The 21,405-nt window shown below is 38.2% G+C and overlaps 1 protein-coding gene across 1 annotated transcript in view; it reads right to left on the bottom strand.

Moving 5' to 3' along the window:
• Window positions 1-414: 414 nt before the first annotated feature.
• The window catches only part of LOC144055405 (cytoplasmic phosphatidylinositol transfer protein 1-like), a 47,521-nt gene continuing 26,530 nt past the window's right edge, over window positions 415-21,405 (bottom strand). Inside the window, exons 2-9 of the mRNA XM_077571336.1 lie at window positions 14,459-14,607; window positions 11,829-11,917; window positions 11,208-11,215; window positions 10,467-10,538; window positions 7,620-7,715; window positions 6,497-6,652; window positions 6,137-6,200; window positions 415-4,710 (exon numbers count right to left, since the gene is read on the bottom strand). Coding sequence (XP_077427462.1) covers window positions 4,355-4,710; window positions 6,137-6,200; window positions 6,497-6,652; window positions 7,620-7,715; window positions 10,467-10,538; window positions 11,208-11,215; window positions 11,829-11,917; window positions 14,459-14,607 — 990 coding nt within the window. The 3' untranslated portion in view covers window positions 415-4,354. The remainder of the gene's footprint in view (window positions 4,711-6,136; window positions 6,201-6,496; window positions 6,653-7,619; window positions 7,716-10,466; window positions 10,539-11,207; window positions 11,216-11,828; window positions 11,918-14,458; window positions 14,608-21,405) is intronic.

Raw genomic sequence — 21,405 nt, 5'->3', positions numbered from 1 at the left:
CCCCGGATTAGTGGGTATACCCTAAATTTCTACCCTGGACTAAACCACTGGTCGTCAGCAAATAAAACATCCGCCAATGAAGTGGTAACCAAATGTAAATAATTGATATGCAAAATAAAAAGATCCAAGAAATGATGACCGTTGCATTAAAAAAGTATGAGCAATTCAGGCATACTCAAATAATTCATTCCACGTCAGTGACTGACGGGTGGTGAGGTTCATGACACAAGTAAGGATGGTTATCACTATCAGGATGTATGCAGAGCTTGCTGATCGTTTGAAACACATGTGTTGGCTGAGGGAGACATGCAAAACAGGCTGGATAGATTTTTAAATAAATATTGGGCTATAGCGTCAAATGGCATACTGACTTTAATTGAAGAAGCAGAATGTAAAAATAAGACAGAACAATGGTGCATGAAATAGTTACTTTTTTGTTTTATTTGTCTTGCTCTGAATAGGAAAACAATCATTACAATAATGAACCCAGTGAGACACAATTGTCAAAGTGGAAGAACTCAGCAACTATCAGATCAACACTTTTTGGGCATACTGCACACAGCAGAACAAGAATATACAAAGTAGCTGATTCATTTACAGTTTTTAGAGTGGGACAGGCCCCAATAATCAGGGTAAGCACAAATGCAAATTGCAGCAGAAAAAAATAAGAGAAAAAGCTTGGTCCTTCAAAATGACTTTATCCTTCAAGTGCAGCCACACAAAAAAAAGGGGGAGAAAAAAACATCATTAAGCAGGTTCGCTATAAAACACAACTGAGAAGTCAAACACTTCACAAAAAAAATTTTTTTTTTACAAACTATACAAAAAAAGAAAGCAGCCGCTATTGTATGATGTGCACCACTACCATTACTCAATTGAAACAAAATAAAACACCATTTATCTGAAAACATTGATTCCTTCTTCGATACAGACACGCTCATGAAGCTGCCAACCATGTCACATGACAAGAAGACCCTTCTGTCCATTTAAAGACTTTTAGTTACATCAATGAAGCATCTCTGAACAGATTCAATGAAACTTCCTATGCTAACCAATGATTAACAGTATTTACATTAGTACTCTTTTAAACAGAGCAGACCATGTTAGATAGTTGGAAATTGACTTTTTATTTTATTTTATTGTAACAGCCCATGATAGATCAAATAGATCCCCGACAAGAGAGATGGTAAATACCAGAGTTGTCTGTGTATTCTATACAAAAGGTATATAACATGACTAGAAGACAAAAGCTACAGTTAATGAACAACAAATTCCTTTTTTAAACAAAAGCAAGTCAGAAACTGTACAGAATATTAAAGAGATTTTATGCCAAGTAAGACCACAAGAAGGCTCTCATGTCACTAACGAAACTGCAATAGAACAAATTGCTCCATTCTCAAACAAAACTGAAATGTGCAAAACGCACGTGGGACGTCAATTTCAAAAGCAATACTTAATTAAATGGACAGGCAATCAAAAACAATACAGTTCCAGATACTGACTAACAAGTTAGCCTTGACACTCGCAGTTCTAGTGAAGCACTTGGTCTTTCTTTTTTTTTCTTTTTTTTTTACTCCTCTAGATTGCACCCTCTTGGACTAGCCTTTATATGTAAACCCAGATCACCATCTAGAGGAGTAAAAAAATAAATAATAATTATATATATCATTTTCCCATCACTAAGTTAAACCCAAAATGATTTATACCTTGGAAAAATTGAGCTCAAACTGATTTATATTGTGATTTATTTTAGTGAACACAAGAAAGTGGAAAAACAATGTAGGACATTGCATTATGAAAAGTACTTATAATCATTTATTACTTGACCAGCATATGGAATGTTCAAAATGCATAATTAGAATGATCTGTATTAAGCTGACAGAATGCTGGCTCCTTAGGAATGCTCCAAAACGTCTTTAAAATTGTGAGATAAATTATTTTTCAAAAACAAGACAACACTTCATGTGCTACTTTCTTGTGTCATTTCCAGCCCAGCAAATTCACTTTCAATGTTACTAGGGTTAGAATCATTTTGGGGATAACTGCATGTCTAAGCTCAACTACAACATCATGTGATGCTGATGATATCACAGGAATATAGTAGGATTTCATATTCAAAGAAGAGCACAAATAACAGTAAAACAGACTTTTGTGTCCTGGCATGTTCACCATTTTGGGTGAGGCAGATGCATTCACACAAAGTAGTCCAGTTCACCGTATTGTGCTTATTTTTTTTAGTATGATTTCCTACTAAATTCTCAAAAACTGTGGTAGAAAACAGGTCAATAAAAGCCGTGGAAATGTGGTCAAGTTGAACTGGTGATTGATATACTGTACTAGATAAATTGGATTACATGTGCTAGTGACAATGCAATTGTGGCATGCAGAGGCACTGAGTTGAAGTAGTTTGTAGGTCTGGAGATTCTCTGGCATGCTTATATCTCACTCAAAAAGTCTTTAATACAAAATGATAGCATTGAGGCATTCACTTTTCATAGAATTGCATCATCAAATGCAGTGAGGCAAATCAGTCTCATAACTGCATATACAAAACATCCTTCTTGTAATATACAGAAGTTAGGAACGTTCCATGCAGCATATAGAAGCACTTTGTCTGAACTATTGAATAATTCCCGTTAAATAATACTGTTTGATTTTCATATTGTCTCTATTCATTGAAAAGTAGGTATCTCTACATTTTTTTCAGTTTATTTTTATTCAGAAAGTGTGTTTTTTTTTTTCTACAAATGGATACTGTACATGTTTTTCATCGGGTAGAGACAATACATCGACCACTTGCGGCAAATGGTAATAGAGAATGATTCCACGCTCAATCACTCGTCGGACAACACCAATGCAGTTATTAGGCAAAAGTGTCCGCTCTGGTAACAAAGCGCTTACTCAATAAGCTTGATGCACATGCCCCACCCATATAGGTTTGAGGGGCGCCCCCCTCCACTGTGCACTTGGATATATTATGGTGTGTAAAAGCTTCTCCGGAAAAGCCTTTGCCCCCCCCCTCCGCAATACGTCAAATTGCTTTGATGAAGTCAGATCACATTTACAGTACTGTACAAAAGCCACCACTTAATTGTTGTTTTAACGACCTCTTTCACAACAGTCATTTTGACTTAAGAAAAAACATAAATGTTGGTGAGCTCTAAAAGATGCAAAAAGATTACTGTCACCAATGTGGCATGAATGGAACTGTCGCCTAGCAACCAGGAAGTAGCCTGGTGTCTAACAGATGGATCAAAACAAACATGACACATCGTGATGCGTTGTTTTTTTACTTTTGTTAACAGCTCCTATAGAGATCTATTGCGTGACACAACAGCAATTATGCTAAAGCAATAGTTTTGTACAGCACTGTCATCCAAGCAAACATACTGACAACAAGTTCGGTTATGGTTACACTGCCATGCCAAGATTGCCAGTGTACTTAATGGCTTTACTACGCATAGGCAAACATTTTATGATTGTAAACATTCCGAGGGTTCAGTACTAGAAGATATAGGCTGTGTTGTAATATAAAACGTGGCTGTTTGGCAACAAGCAAGGAGAGTTAGGTTAACAGTGACATCTGTAAGTAGAGGAGGGGAGACCTGAGGAATGAACACTCATCTTGGAATCCTTTATGTATTGAATTAAATGAAATGAATCTCACATAACTGTGCAGCCTTTCTGATGTGAACTCGAACATAAATTTCTGTGCTTCTGCACTTTGTGTGTGTAAATACAAAAGGAAACAAGTGTCTATGTGGCGCTAGTATAAGGCATGTATTTATTCTAATAATACCAACTAGGGAAAATAAAGGGAATGTCAAATGTAAAGAACTTCAGCTCAACAAAATCATTTTCAACTAATAGCTGAAAGAAGAAAAAAAATTCTATCGTGTTGCCCATTCGTTTCCATGACAACAGCATTTTCACTAGTAAAAATGCAAAATTGTCTCAAGCATTGTTCACATTACATTATCAACGCTGAAGAACGCTCATCTAATAATATGTTACATTCTGAAAAACAATAGCAGATCCCAGGAATGCAGGTGCGTGTACATGTATGGCTCAAGATAACGAGCTTGATAACACCGCTCCAGTCAAGATGAGAAGCAGTGCATAAAATTGGCCTGGCATGCCAATAATATAATATAACAGATCATTGTCGTGCAAATGTACCTTAACGTGAAAAGGGTTTAGTTTTCTATACTCGGAGCCTGACAAACTCTCATTAGGAATGCAGAAAGAGTGTGAATATTTGGCCACCGATCTTTGGAGGTTAGACTAAACTCAATGAGATTCTGGAAAACAACAGACCAAAAGTGCGGGGAAGACATTCAGAGAGGTCCATTTACTATTCTCCCATCTCAGCAGGATCGGAGCTGGAGGAAGGCGGCGTTGAAGACTGAAGGCGAGTCAAAGAAGGAAGTGGGCCGGTAGCGGATCCCTGCTGCACACCGCTCGAGGACGGCTCAGGAAGGGTCAGGGTTTCTGGAGCTGACTTTTTGCGGGGCCGGTCCTTGGAGACTGAGAGGGAATCGGGCGCATCGGTGCACAGCGGAGTGGAGGGGGCGCTGGAGGGGCCGGTGAGGGAACAGGAGGACAGGGGGGTCTCACTGATGGATACGGACGGGGGGAACATCCCGATCTTCTGGTTGGTGGCCTCCTGGATTGCCCGCTCAAATTCTCTCACCTCATCCATTGTCATGTCTGGGTTGAGGAGAGATTAAGTGACAACAATGTGGTTAGTGAAAAGTACATGATAGGAAGCTGAGTGAAAAGTGACACAGAACAAATAGTAATATTTTGTTTATTTTTGCAATTGGATTTTGTGTAACCTACTTCTAGTTAGATGTTCTTTGTAGGAATAAAAATGGGATGCCCGTATAGGTCGTCGCATATCAAAGGTACAAAAATGAAAAAAAAACAAACAAACAAACAGGAGAGATGGAGTAAAATTTAAAAAAAGAATGAAAATGTCACATACACTTGCTTTATCATGGATCTCTATGGCACCCAGTGAAGATGGATTTGTTGTGGAATGTTCTGCCTGTTCATGGCAAACCTTAATGTTGGTTTTCTCATGCATTTTTCTCTCGTAATTCCGCACGTCATCCAAAGTCATATCTGGAAGAAGGAGGGAGGGAGGGAGCAAAACTGGTAACTCCTCTCAAAAGGCACTCGGGTTCGGGTAAGGGAAGGGATGAAAGTGGCAAAAAATGCAGTTTAGGATGCACAGAAAGCTTTAACTAGAGAACAAGAGTGTAAAAGGGCAAGCATCCCAAGTAGACGTGCCAGACAGGAGAATTCAAGTCCAGGATGAAAGATGGGATGCGTTTGAAGACTCTCCAGGCAAAATAAATCCATAAATTGGGATTAGCAGAGGGGGAAAGAAGCTTTTAGGTGAGTAGCGAATGGACAAGCACTGCAGTCTTAAGTGTTAAAAGTCATTCCAAAAGGATCAATGCAGTCAGGGAGTTGTAGGGCTGGTAGTTGTATGGTTAACATGTAGGGGGTGCAGGTAAGGTGAATGTACATGCACAACAACAGTCACAGTTCTTCAATATTCACAGTACAGATTTAAATATCTGTAGATGCCTATTATCCAACATTATATGGGAAATAAACAAGTATTGGGACATAAAGCTATTACACCCACAACAACTGTCCATAATAGCTTCCATGCTTCTTTCTGGCTGAATTATTCCAAGATGATTTTACTATTCCCACAGAAGACGTCCTAAAAATGTTTAAAGAAGAGGAAGAATTCATGAGAAAAAAAAGGGTCATACTCAAGCCCCTGTTTGATCACTACTGTAATTAAATGTCAATTCAGTTGGTTTCTCCCACCAGAATGAGCACGTACACTCTAATTGTGAATTCATCCACTTGGGTACTGGGACGCATGAGAAAATCCAGAAAATGTCCAGTGGGAGATGTTAGCTGGTTCAGGGAGCAACTCATAATCAGCGTGTGTGCAGACTTCAGACCGCTCAGTCATTTTAAGTGATGACAACATGGCCTCAATATTATACCAGGATTCATTCTCTTTCCCAAGACTTCTGCCTAACCTGTATTGTGTCATCTATAATCATAATAATAGAAAAGACTACATTGTGTAGCCTGATGGACCCACCAATCCATTCATCCACCCAAGCAAAGGCCTGCCTGTGTCCGAGCAGCAACACATCCCGAATCACCTGCAACACACAAACCGTCCATTTTGGTTGAGTGATATTGTGCTCATTATTTTTCAAATTGACATATTTGCAACATATGTAAAGTATATGCATAATGAACTTGAATCAAACAGCTACAGTGCATGTATGTGGTATTGTTTGCCACTTTGGATGGTAAGCGGATGTGATTGTTATATGATCAGAATAGCAGATTTGTAATATTAATTACCACAACCAAGGAAGCTGTGTTTTAATACCTACATCAATGTTAGCACAATTATTGCAAAACCAAATTTGACAAAATATTAGTTTCTGACCTTATGCACAAACTGCTCCACACGTGTCTGCAGGCCCCACACCTCGAACTTGACTGTGACCAGTTTGTAAGAGCACATGATGGGATCCTGCGTGTCCCTCCATCCCTCCTGAAGGATGCCCCGCGACGTCTTCTCCGACTTGAAGTATCGCAAGTCCTGCATTGGTGCATGATGAACACAAACACACTTTTTTTTCTATTTTTTATTTTTTTTTGAAATTGTGATTCACTGTAATGAAAAGAGACTTTAATGTGTATTATTTAAATTTTCAACTACTATTATTTTCACTACATTGTTATCTCTATGAAAAAAGAGGATATATGTTTATTTTAAATAAAATATAAGAGGGAGAACACATTTACATAAAACAGTTTATTATATGTGGAGGTTTATGTGTGGAGAGTTAAGCCCAAAATTAAGCCAACTTTGTACTTAGTAAATTAGTAAGTAAATTTATGTGTATCTTACAGCTAGAAATAACAATGGTAAATAATTTTAAGACATGGTCTTTAAAGGGAAAGTTGGCAGTTTTCAAAACAACAAACACTGTCATATATTATGTGACAATTAATATGTTAAAATTTGGGATGTTCAATACCACTTTTCAACAATATGGATACCAAATACCGATACCACTAGTTCATAAAATCCCCCCCCCCCACCTCCCAAAAAACAATTGCATATATTTTTTTTTAAGAAAGACATATATATCCCAAAACAGTATAGCATTTTTTCTTTAAAAAATTAATGGCAATTTTCTAGTTCCTCATTGTTAAATCCTCTTCATCGTCGTGAGTATTGATAGCTTAAAATAAGGCTGGTATCGACACCAATACCTTGTACTGGTACTCACCCATCCCTTGTGAAAACTGTATAACATGACAGTAGAATAAAGTATTATTAAATGATCTTTTGAAAAATGATCCCTCTTTGGCCCCATCTTATGACTAATTAATTGTATTTTAATTAGACAGTTCTCAAGACAAAACAAAGCTAGACATATGTAACATTTGGTGTTTTTGCAACACTCAAACATGAATTAAATCAGTTTCTTGTGTCAATCCCAGCCAGAAGATGCTGATAACACCCAACAGAAACGAGACTCAACAGACGCCCACCTCACCTCTGACTCCTTATAGTAGCGGTCAGGGATGTCGTCGTAAGCGATGTCGACAAAACACACCTCCCTATCCTGGTCCTTCAACTCGGAGTCAAAGATCTGTCCAAACAAATACTTCAGTTTGAGATTAGGAAATATGATAACAAAACAACTCAAAATTGTGTAGAGAAAGGATTATGGCTGGACTGTGTGATCATTTTTGTAACACCTGACAAAACCAATAGGGGGCACCATATCCATGTCTTTATTTCTCCACAATGCCTTGCAGCTTCAATGAGTGTGTTGTACGCTGATGGGCCGCAACAATAAAACCACTAAAAGATTCAGTGTAAAGACAAATACATGAGCCCTGCAATAAATTATTCATTTATGAGCCCTGCTCTTCACCAATTGTGTGTGTTATTTGCCTCCAAATAAATCACACAGCTTGTAGAAGTGGGAAGACTGCTCGTGTGTGTGCAACATCTCTCACTTCTGAATCAATGTTGCAAATTGATAATGCAATTTTCTAGGCCCCCTGTCGGTCATGGGGCCAAACTTCTCCTGCACGGCGCCACACAATGTCAATACACATCAAAAGTCTAACATCCACAGAAGGTCTTCTTGTGCACCCCGAAAAATGACCCCAGAACAAAACCTAGAAAAAAAAAGACCACCTTGAAGGTTCCACTATATGAAAAACAGGATATTTGTGTCAGCACTAAAGCTTAGGAATTGTGTCAGCGTTATGCTGTTCATCATCTTAATCTTTCGAGGAACAGCATTAATCCTTCGGTATCCCTCAAGGGGGAGATTACAGTTGAATGTCACATTTTTATACACAAACACACAAGACACCGAGGGTCCATGAACTGGAGATTGTGGTCCAGAAAACAAATCACAATAAATAATCACTTTTTTATTTATTTGTTTATTTATTTTTAGAAATTATTGCAGTTGTACTTAATGTTGTAAAATTCATCTTTAGGCAACTTTTTTTCTTCTTCTTTTTTTTTTGCATCTAGTATTTAATTGCTGTTGGCATTGTAAGGGGTCCTTAGAAAAATAACTCCCCTGTAAGTAGTCCTGGTACCCAAAATTTGACACCACTGTTTTAAAACATTCAGTCCAGTAGCCCAAGTTGAAGAGCGCTTCTGTTTGTACTGTTGATATCATTAAGAGCAGCTTCCATGGCTTCCTGTTATGTCAGCACTTTGTCACCATGTTGAATGTGAAAATGTTCACTCCAGAGTCTTTTTATCTTAGCCTTCAAGGGTGTGATTGACAGTGTGGTTGAGCACTGGTGGCATAAGAGGGGTGATATGTTGCATGCTTGCGCTCACAGGGATGAAGAGAGGGCAAAGAAGTGTAAAGGCCTAAAGACACATGAGGGCGTGTAGAGGAAGGATGAGACGTGGTTTAAAATGCTTTTTCGATAACATTGTTTGGTTCTGGCAGCAAACACAAAACTCAACAAGACTGAATATATTTATTAATTTCATTTTAGGGATACAATTGAATGATCCGGTCAAGTGAAGATTTAGCCGATTTTAGCATTGGTGGCCAGCATCATGACAGGATGACATGGGGGGGACTAAGCAGCTGTGAATAAAAGCATCCGTCAAATCTATCAAGCAATAAGTCCGAACGTGGCTGCTTCTCTGCTCCAGGCTATGTGATGAATTGAAGGAAATGGACTGAATGAATAAAAAAAAATGTGATTGAAAATGGTTGAATGGGTGAGAAACTTTTTTCATATTCTTATCCGTGTGTGCTGCTACTGTCCACTTTGATGCTATAAAACAGAAATGTATTGATTTCAGGAATAATACATGCTTAAAGGCTCCTATTTTTCTATTTTACACAACAGTTAGACGAGCTAAGTTTGTGTTTGAGCTGTCAAACGATTAATTTGTTTTAACAAATTAATCACATCTGAGAATTTTGATTAATCACGATTACTCGCTTAATTAAAAAGGCTGTTCAGCAACATTTTTAAAGAGCGCCTGTTATGTGTTAATTCTTTCGACAATTAATGTTATGAGGATGTCTTCAACATTTTTTGATCCATTGCACACGCTCATACGCCTCTTTTTCTAATCAGTTAATTGGGTAAAAAAAATGACCCCTATAGTTTGTCATGAACAAATATTTTGAATGTCATATGCAAATATTTATTAAATGCTTTACTTTAATGCATATAGGTCTGTTTATTGCTCAAACAACCTGTGCTACCTTTAAATGTAACCATCCGATATCAAGCTAAAGGATCATCTGCGGTCAAAATTAATCTGCACTAATACATGTTTTTTGTAATTAATTAATTAGTTAACGCTTTGACAGCACTAGTTTGTGTGCTTGCATCTGGCCAGAGCATGTGGAATTCTTGATGTGCTGCACCCTTTCTAAATGAACCCAGTTCACTAACAGCAACTCACTTCCTGACCACAAATACTTTTATTGCCCTTCCCTTGCACCATTCATTTCATTCCCCTTCCATTACACGTCACCATCCCTTCTTCTCCATCACTGCAAACTACATCCCATCTCTCCGTCAATTTTCTAGGCCGCTCATCATGTTCAGGGTCGCGGGGAACCTGAGCCTATCCCAGCAACTTTGAGAGAAAGGCAGACTACACACTGAATTGGTCGCCAATCTAACATTTGCATGATTGTAGATGAACCTTAATGAAATTAAATGTGTAGAGTTATAAAGAAAATATGGCGAGCAGGCCAACAAGTTGAGCAATTTCTTTGGCAGACTCAAACCTCATGCAAAGTAATGTCCAATAATACAAATGGCTCATGCCGTGGCCAAGTCTTCCACAATCTACAATCTTGTTATCTACTTTCAATTCAGAGTGCACTTACGTTATCATTGATGCCTTTGTTGTCCTCGTATTTCGTCTCTATGTGAATGGAGAACTTGGGAAGGAATGAGCACTGTAATAAAATAAAAAAAGAGCAACACATACATTATTTAAACATGTTTTACAGTTGAACTCTAGTTTATGAACTGCAACTTAAAAGTGTCTCGTAAGCCAAATGCTGCTTTAAAACTTTATTGTACTTCAGCTTGAACGCATTTAGGCACAGTCACTTGACAAAGTAAATTCAGCTTTAATGTGTCAACACTGACACATGCATGGCAAATTCTTCCCACGCTAAAACAAATATCAGGCATTCTGTCACTAACTTGTCATCATTTTCTTTTCCATCCCATAAACGTGTGTGACTCATGCTGTTGACATTTGTCATCTACATAATAGACATCCAGAAGCAAAGCGAAGGCCATTATTATACTGTGAATTTTCCAATACTTCTACAAATTAATCACAGGGGACAATGCCCCCTTTGTCAACAGTGGCATTATTGCAATCATGAATCACGATATTTTTGAGGGCGAAATTAAAAATTTTCCCCTGCATGGAATCCTCAAAATAATGTTACAGTAAATGCTAGAAAATGGTGAGTCAGGCATTTGAATTGAATGAAGCCAATGTGTTTAGTTTCTAATGTTTCTAAGGACAACCTGACAAAAATAACAAGAATAAAGATCACCTAACAACAATGCAATTTGATATGTCCAAAAATGGTAGGAAATATACTTACTGTATATTCTACAAGGTGGAGGATGCACATCAGGTCATGTCCAGCAAAGCACAACAACAACAAAAAAGAACATTAAAGATGCACAGCTTCCCAAATACCTTAAAATATTAACACATTTATTTATTAACATGAATAAATAAACAGTCTGCAAAATAAATTTTCATGTTACTAACATAACATGTTCATGTTTTCACTCTGAGGCCAAGTGAGGAACACAGGCGGCACAAGTGTGACTTACGGTGTGATCACTGAGTCATTATCAATCTAGTCGTTAAATGTCAGCATGGCATGCAGTGCGCGCGGTCTGTTCTACAGCCTTTGCCATTAAGGGGCATTAAATATCCTTGTGTGCACATAACTTGGCAACATGTAGCTTCATAGTAGCACTGGGGATGTGCCGTATAAGCTGAGTGTCTCAATAAATGAATGACTCTTAATAATGTGTGAATGTGAGTAAGAATAGCCGCCCAGCAGTTGACTGGCAACCAGTCACTAGTGTACCTTAATGTCCCTTCCTGTAATACGAAACCTAATGTTGTGTAAATGTTAAGTGTGCACGTGGAAGTCACCTTCAAGACAGTAAAAAAACAAAACAGATGTTTATTTGTGCAACATGCTAACCTGTGACGGTGTAAGGGTAATAGTTCCACGCCTTCTCAGTCACGTAGAAGATTTTAGGAACCACTGCTCGAGCCCAGCTGGGAAGTTTACTGCAGAAACAGAAAGCGATGAGGAGCTGCCGAAGCAGGCTTAAGGCTCAAATGACTTCAGTAATCTAAGAAGTCATCTTGTTCTACTTGCTCACAGCACAGATTAGTGGAACCAAAAAGAAGTGTGACTTCCAAAACTGCTGGGAGACATACACAGAAATATTCACACAAACATCATGCAAAACAACACTTAAATAATTCAATATCAGATTTAAAACACACTTGAAATTCTAATACAAGCATGTTTGTGTAAAATAATATACTGTACATTTTGAAATGGTTACATAAATCATTAATACCATTAATCCCACAGCCAAGTGGCCATCCTTTTTTATGCTGTACATCTCTTGTATTGGATCCCATTAGATTGTACATGACGAGAAAAAAAAAAAAAAAAAAAGATTGTACATGATCACATAATGGACATTGGAGAATGTATCAAATGTAGCATAGTTCCATCTGCACTTCCTCTGACTTGACAAGAACCCCGACTGTGAATTAAAAATAACGGTAAAATGAAATGAATGCATAAAATGTAGTGTATGCATTGAGTATTTCTCTTCATCTCTGTGCTAGTGGCAGACACGCCGCCTACACCTTCATCTGTTGATTTCTCCCATTCCTTGCTTTACTCTGTTAAATATGTCTGCCAGCAACTGTGTGGCCAAGCCTTCAAGCTGAGTGAGCGGCTGGCCAATTTCTTAAAACATTGGCTGGTAAAAACAACATTTAAAAACATGAACGGAACCAGTGTTCCAAAAACAACAAAAAGCATCATTTAGTGCAATCACATCCTAAACTCAATTATTTGCTCTGTTCTTAGAGAAGATTAATAGTAACTGTTGAATTGAGTGCTAAAGAAGTGGTTTTCGTAGAACAGAGAAAATAAAGACTTGCCCATGTTAACACACAAGGGCTACTTCTTTTCAAAAAGGTTTGGAAACCGTTTATTATGTTAAATGGCATCATTAACTCTTTTATTTATTTTTATTATTACATATTGTGCTACTGGAAGCAATTTCCACTCAAGATTATATTGAATGTCAGTACATGAATTGAAACAACTTCTTGAGCTTTTACTTTGCTGCAGGGCACCACTCTGCCGAGTCAGCATTAATGCTACCCCTGCATGGTGGATGCTGACACAGGTGATTGGACTCCAACGAGTCGCCTGCCACCTCTCTTCTCTCCTCCTGCCATTGTTCTCTCCTCTTCCATCTTTAATGGTTTAGACTTCAGGGATTCAACCGTATCACAGAATGGTTCACAATAATGTGTGTGTATAGCCATCTTCTTAATTATTGGTCTTTTTGCAGGATTATGCAAAAACTAATTCAGCCCCCGTTACACTTTTTAGAGGAATTTCCAATTTAAAGGGGAAGATATAGCCATCTTCTTAATTATTGATCTTTTTGCAGGATTATGCAAAAACTAATTTAGCCACTGTTACACTTTTTAGAGGAATTTCCCATTTAAAGGGGAAGACAGACAAAAACTAAGTCTAAACACAGTATTCTGATTAATATTGAATTTGTGGAACATGAATTAAGCAGCAAAAGCCACCCATATTTTTATCAATCTGAGGTGGCGGCCATTTTACCACTTCCTTGTCAACTGAAAATGACATCCTAGTTGCTCAGGGCAACGACCAATCACGGCTCAGCTTTTTTCATTCGACAGCAAGTGGCGAAATGACCGCCACCTGCCTTGGATGAAAATAGGTGGATTTTAGCCGCTTAATTCATATTCCAGAAACACAATAGTAATCAAAATGTCGTGTTTAGACTAGTAGGGCCACATAGAATGTACGTGTAAAGATTTTTTTGGGGGGGGTTGGGGGGGGGGGTTGCTTTTGTTACTTGTTTCATAGTTTCTCCATGAATAATAGACAAGTTGAATGACAAAATGATATACATACAGCATGCTGGAGTTCAGTATCAATGGTATTGATGCAAATACGGAATAACTAATAATAGCATTAAGAGAAGTCTACTGAATTTCTGTTTACAGTACCTATGCAACAGCAGAACGGACCTGGCATCCATTCAGGATAAGGCTTATCTTTTTTAGTGATTTTCTTTAAACAGATAATGACAAAATACATGTACACATATAATCCAAGTGAACATGGAATTTAAAATAGTAAATAACTAAATAGAATTATTACTAAGTGGAACCTAGGTGGACTGTACTGCGCAAATCTTAATGAGTATAGCTCCCTGGAACACGGCCATGGATGCACACAACATTGCAGAGTTCCCACCTGTCAGGCTACTAATAGTTAATGCCATTATGTGTGAACACCATTGCCTGAAGTGAGACAGCGGTGTGACAAAGGCGGCTAATTAAAAGTGTATATTAAAGTGGGTAACACTAGTCAAGAAAAATGTATGTAACAGGGAAAACAGATTGAGGACCAATGGCTTCTGAAGAGCAAATACTAAAGTGACAACCACCGATGATACTAATACGTCATTGTCTTCTACACAATTGTAATGCAACAATAATTTAGTCAGTTATAAGAGATGTTAAGCAACTGACCTGTTGAGGAAGACCCGTTTTTCTGTGAACTGTCCCTGCCCGTGCATGGGGTCCTCGAAAGGTTCGTTCTGGACAACTTCCACGCCTTCCCCTCGGTCGCTCTGTTCGTGGCTGTGTTTGCTGATCATGTAAAGCTGCCCAATGCGGTACTGGAAGATAGAGAAAGAAATAACACACATGAGTATGTTTGATCTCAAACAGATGGAATAGCAGGTCCATGTTTGATGGCTAGTTACTGGCAGGCTGCTGTCGAGCAAAACAAGTTGCTGGTTTTACAAGTCATGGGCAGGCCAAGGGCCTGCAGAGACACTGAGGAAAAGCAATAAGCACAGCAGCATCTGATAGACCAGATGGGACACTTGCTTCGTGTCTGGAGCTGCTACAGTAAATGTTCTCCCTGTCGACTGGGATTGGCTCCAGTTACCCACGGACCAAATGGGGATAAGCAGTATAGAACATGGATGGAAGGATTGATTTGTTTTCTTTCACAAGCTTTAAAGCAGCAGATGGAAATTTAAACACACCACACTCGCATTGCTGCTCTCTTTCTCTCTGACCTTTACCTGGTATGGCGCTGTGCTGTGAAATGCTGTCAGAGGGGAAAGACCACGCAATCATCTGAAATAGATTTAAATATGCGCCAACTCAGCATCCGTCCTCTGTTGCAGATCTCTGCCAGGTTCAGGCAGAGATCAATACAACAAATGCCTCCAGCAGGTCATCAGATGATGATGAGAACGTTTGCAGAAGCAAGCAAAAACTACAGCTTACTTAAGCATATGCATAAGCATTACCCAAGTATACAATAACCAGAGATGGTGACTCAAAACTCGTCGGGCTCATGAGAGACTTAAGTCGCAATATTTTTTAGACTTGACTAATCGGTCTCTAAAGACTCGAGAATTGACACTGACTCCCCTTTTGTGACTAATGAACATTACTAGTCTCTATGGTGTGGCTTGCTCTCATTTTCTCTTTGTATGTACGTATGTATGTACGTAGAATATGTATTTGTTGTAAGTATGTACGTACATGCAGGCTCATAAGTTGTCCCTCGCTCTCTCTCTCTCGCGCGCCCTGCCTTTCGCTAAGCGACATCCAATGTTAATGACGAAGAGCGGACAAATGCGACAACACACAATGACCATGCAAGCCAAACAGCATCTCAGAGCAGTGCTGCCGTTTGTTATAGCTTTTGCTTTCGAAGACTATCCCGCAATATGACAAAAGACTTGCTAAATTCAAAGTGTGCGGAGTTCAAATCACCAATGCAAAGATGACGAGCTCTAACTTTATAGACATTTGAAAACATACTCAAATAGCTGAGTCAGGGTGCTAGCGCTAGCAAGGGCGGATTTGGAATCGTGGTCAGGGAGTTGAGACTTGACTTTGACTTGTGGGTCAAATACCTGAGACTTAACTTAGATTTGTGCACATCAAAAATATCAATACAATAACTTGCCAAATTCCTACCAAACATTCAGTTAACCATCATGCTATACTTCAAAGCCAAAAACATACATCCTCCCTGAAACGTATTTTGAGTTATTTGGGTTACAATATCTGTAATGTCACAAGACAGTGGCAAAACATACACATGATGTTGCGGCTTAACACAACACAAGTGTGGCTACGAGATTCAAAATCTACAGTTTAGCCACAATGGCTAAGAGGTTTCATGACCCAGTGCCAACCCTGAAACGATTCTGCAATGACAAAGACATTTAAATAACATGTTCTTTTTTCAACCCCCCCCCCCCCTCCTTATCCTGAAGGCAATCTGTCACATTGGCTCTATTAATAAGGCGTCATCACTTTCACAAAGCCCCAAACGCATTGAAGGCGTTTCTAAAAGCAGCTGTGGCAAGAGTGACCCAACCAACTGTGAATAATGAAGTTGATCTCTACTGTCTCTTCTTCATGCCACATAAGAAATGAGGGATTGAAGGACGCTGATGCGGAGGACAAACCCATGGTGAGGATAGAGGGCAGAGTTAGTAAAACAAAAATAGCATGACATCAGCCTCATTTCATATCCATTTAATCAAGACATCAGCAGTCCCTGGCGTCATCATCTAAAAATGACAGCGATGCGCGTACATCGATGTGATTATTTGAACAGCGTGCTGCCATAAACGCGTATTAGTGAAAGATTACACAACAGCAAATGAAAGCTTGGATAAACTGATTGAACAGTTCTCTTTTGTTAACAGCCACTCAAGTAAAACAGGCAATCACTCCCGAGAATAATGCAATAATGAAGTACTACTGGCTTGTTCTTATCTGGGATCTTCACAGGATAATCATGTCACAGTCAAACAACGAAGAGGCCAGTGCTTTCCTTGGCTTTATTTGATTTGTTCGACGAGCCACTCTGATTTCTTATTGTCCTTAAATCAATGAAGTGGGTTGTTATCGTTACACCACAGAACCAATTACATTGATAAAATACACACAAGATCCAAAAGGCAAGGTCAAATTGCCTTAGCCACAAATTCTGTATTTTTGCCTTACAATATTGACATTTCAAACTAATTTAGAATAACCAGTTGCACAGAGTGGGTTGCCAGAGCTCATGGCAAGTCATGTAAATATAAAACCATAGCAAGACTATTCAACTAGTCCTCTATAGGTATGTTTTACGCTGTAAATCAGCATACTTCAATCTTGTGCAAGGAGATGTAGAAGTTAGCCAAACAAGCTAACATTTACATTTATAATATGCTACGGTTTTCAATGGACAGCGATTGTAGGTGCATCTGAATAAATTAATATTGTAACTTTCATCATTTCAGTCGTTCAATTCAATTAGGATCGCATGTGAGCTGGAGCCTGTTGTGGCTTATTTCTTGAAAATTATATAGGTACTTATCGGAAGACCATTTCCAACAATCCCACAATTTCAGCGTTTACTATTTGTTGCTCGCCAATGGTGAAAGTGAGTGTGGCAAATAAAGCACTAGGGGAAACTGTTATTTACTCCAAGTATAGTGTGATGTGAGTAACAAGCACAGAATTACCAAACAGGTTGCGATTTGAAAAAAATATCTACAATGTAATCAAAACAGCTGATTAATTATCATGATTAATAGATACATTGCGCTCAGTCTGTCTGTCCATGCCATGATAAATTAATTTCTTGTTCAGGGAGTCCAATAACCCTCCCCTCTCCCCCCCTCATTCTAAAATTGATTAGAATCTTCAGCATGAGGGGAGTCAGCTCACTTTAAATCGATCTAAATAGTTCATGATTCAGTACATTTTTCAATCTGCTCCTTTCATGTCTGGCTCTATTGCTGTCTAACAACGTTAAGCTTTGCCCAGCCTGTGAGAATTCACCGAAATCTCAAAAGCCTTGAACACATTAACAGAAATGCTGTTTCACGTCTTATGAGGAATTAAAAGTGTCAATGGGCTTGAGAGGTTGCTCATAGTGTTGGCAGAGAAACACAAATATAATTTGATGTGTTAAGCTGCATCGATCAATATGTGGTGCTTTTATCCCTCTGATGTACACCTCCATTATATAGAAAGCCATCTAGACAACTGTTAAATCCGTTTTAACTCCAATATGTCCATAGAGGTTCCTTGACACTGATCTAATGACCTCACTTCTGGCTTTGTACAATACGATCTATAATAAAAATAATAATACCATACCAAAGTAGATAAATGTAATGAAATGAATCTTCAGTTGGACTGCATCAGTCATTTAGCAAAGTGTACCTTCAAAGTTGATAACTCGCTTCTGACCAAGTGAATCAACATGGCACACTAATCAGTAAATCACCAGTTTTATGATATTTCTGTACAGAAGCTGGGCAAAATGAAGGTGTCTCAACTGTTATGCATCGCATGTAAAAAATTTACTTCGTTGGTCTCTACATTGGCCTAATCTACATCTTAATTTTTTGTAGTATTTACATCTACAGTGGTGCTGTTTCTGCTGTTAATGAGTCAGTCAAAAGGTTATTCCCGTTTCATCCTTTTGCACTTTTGATTTTTAACCAAAGCTGTTCATTGTTACAGCTTAAATTGTCTAAGCATTCTGCATTAAGTAAAGTACACATTTTGATTATTATAATGGTGTTTAGTATTAGAACTGTTTAAGTAATATTTAATACTCCATAGTATTCGCACATGCTATGTTAAACTGATTCTCTGTATCTGCTCATCACCTACAGTTTTCAATGTATTGTTGTATCTAATCTAATATGCAGTATAGAAAAAATATATCGTAAATCATACAATGCAAAGTAGCCAGGTTGTAATGCACACTAACTTACTTACTTGCAGTAAGCCACATTGCTGACGTGGAGCATAGTTTCTGTCTATCCAAGAGACCATTTTCCCGATGGTCACTAAATGTGAAACACTCTCAGATAGTAACTTGAGTGCGGAGACCTTTCTTGTGTGATTTTAATTGCACCATTTCCGTGTTGTAAGATGTAAAATTACAACAGTGATGACAGTAACAGCATAAAGTTAATACTGGGTTCATTGTTGGAATAAATGAGCTCAGTTCTTCCTTTGTTTTTAGTGTGTGGGCGGCCTGTAACCCAGCGTTATGGTCGCATGATAAAAACCTGCACAAGTGTGAGCGGTGGGTTAGGCTGCTCATACAATAAATATTTTGCCATTATGTGGATAAAGGACAATGACTAAACAATATAAATGTGACAAACTCAATGTGATAATGATTATGCAGTCAGAAGCAGTACTAACTCATACCATTTAATAGTCTGATTAAAAGGTACTATTCAAAGACTTAAAGTGCTACTTTCTGACAAAACAAAGTTAGGAAAACATTGCAAAACACTAGAATGTTTCTTCTAAGACGGCAATAGCAGACAATTGCCAGTAGCTGCATTGGTCACCACACAAAATCCATCCACGGTCTGGTAAATGCATAAGGCGCTCAAAGCTCCGCCTCCTCCCCTCCACGTTAAAACACTGCCAATAACTTGAAACTGAAAAAAAGACAACTGAAACTGAAAACCAGAGTCGAAGCTGCAAATCTGAGAGACACACACAAAAAAAATCTGCAGATTGGCATTGAAAAAGACATAATACAAAAAAAATTGCTTAAAGAAAAAAAAATGTAACTGTGAAAAGCATGAAAATTTGAGCAGAATTTGCACAGCCTGCCTATGTACCAGTAAGCATTGGCCATTTTACATTTTAAGACGTAGTTCAGTGTTCTCTATTGTTCTACATTTATAAGAAATATTATAATAATTTCTTAGTTCATCATCTTTTTCATTTGGTTTTCAAAATCAACTCTATATGTTATATATATATATATATATATACACACAGTATATATATATACACAGTATATATATATATCACATTTCAGTACTCAGCTCAGAGGTGGTTAGTAGTGACAGTTACACTACTACATTTACTCAAGTAACGTTTTGGCCAAGTTGTACTTACTTTTGTAGTTTTAATTCATTGCACTTTTTAATTTTTGTTAAGAACAAAAAAACATGGTGAGTACTAGTGGTAGTTAATTACATTTTTGTATGCTTAAAGTGCAAGGATCTATAAGTTCTTCTTAGTTACATAGATATTTGTGGATGTTTTCGTTCGATATAGCAATTATTGCAAAAACACTATCTTGTGCTATGATTGTTATTTTCGGCATAATTTCACAAAAGCATCCTTTGGGAGTTGTGCAGTGATTAATTTTTGGGTGTATAGTAAATCCATTTTTAAAATTAAATATAGATAAATGAATGAATAAAATAAATAAATAAATGCTCTCACTCCAACTCAATTATAAGAGTTGGCCTGTGAAACACAGCTTTGCAGTCGTCCCCACAATCATTAATCACACACTTAAAATAATCCCATATGGCTTTTGGCAGTGTGATAGACCCCCATCCCTTTGCACTTTCATTACCTGCAACGGCAAACGCACGCGCACACGCACACTTTCTGTGCACATTTAATCAACTGGGCAAGTGTACCGTGCATTGGGCTGCTCTCTCTAGATAAGATTATTCTTAAACTGTAAACCTGTGAGTCAATAGGGGGGACTAGGAGTGTAATTAGTAGGAGCGTACATGACAGGAGGATGGAGCAGAAAGGGTAAAACGTACACAACAGCAAAGAATCTGCGCATAAGTACGTGGTAGTGATAAATGCAAATAAAAAAAGTTACTGGTGCAAGCCATTTGAGCACGATAACCTCAACCAATCTGTGACATCTGCTGCGTGTGCACTTGCAATTCCTCCACCTCCTGCTGCAGATAAACTAAGATTGAACAACGTGCTAAAACCAATTAGCTACTGATCTTGACATGAAGGTCAAAGTGGTGCGTTATGACATACCGAACCAGCACACACCTGCTGCAGCCTGCGCGTGACAAGAGAATAGTGACGAGAGCTGTAACATGACATCATTGGGTGTCGAGTGTGTGCAAGTCGCTGTGTGTACATTTGTGTTTGTGGGTTTTCACACTTACCCTTTAATATCTCCTTTGTCATTTTCAGTTCCAGCTACGTCATTAACTGTACGCATTAAGGATTCACAGTGTGCATTCAGAACAATTAATTCATGACCACGTTTAGTGGAAAAGATGGATGTGTGAGACTTTCCTTCAGGAGAAACGTGAATTGGGTGTATAAATCACAGCAACGCAAGCTATCAGTATGTAGTGTTCCAGTAAATATAACAATGAAATTGTCTTTTGAGTTAAGGAAAGAGATCTCAGGCCTAATCAATAAACACGTTTTATATACAGGGCTTGTCGAGATTAAATGAGCGCAACAACGTCAGCTCAAAGACATTTGTGAAGGCCGGAATCGCTCAGAAATGTGAATCAATCAGTCAAGTGTTTTATGTAAATGTTTAAAGCTCTCCAAATCTCCATAGACATGATTACATTTTAATTGAGGTGTAAGGGAAGGGGCAAACAAAGACAACGTTGTGGCAGGAA

Source organism: Vanacampus margaritifer, chromosome 7, assembly GCF_051991255.1.
Source record: "Vanacampus margaritifer isolate UIUO_Vmar chromosome 7, RoL_Vmar_1.0, whole genome shotgun sequence".
NCBI classification, from domain to species: domain Eukaryota; kingdom Metazoa; phylum Chordata; class Actinopteri; order Syngnathiformes; family Syngnathidae; genus Vanacampus; species Vanacampus margaritifer.
Note: the sequence above shows the minus strand (reverse complement) of the source record. Positions and strands in the feature narration are given on the sequence as shown.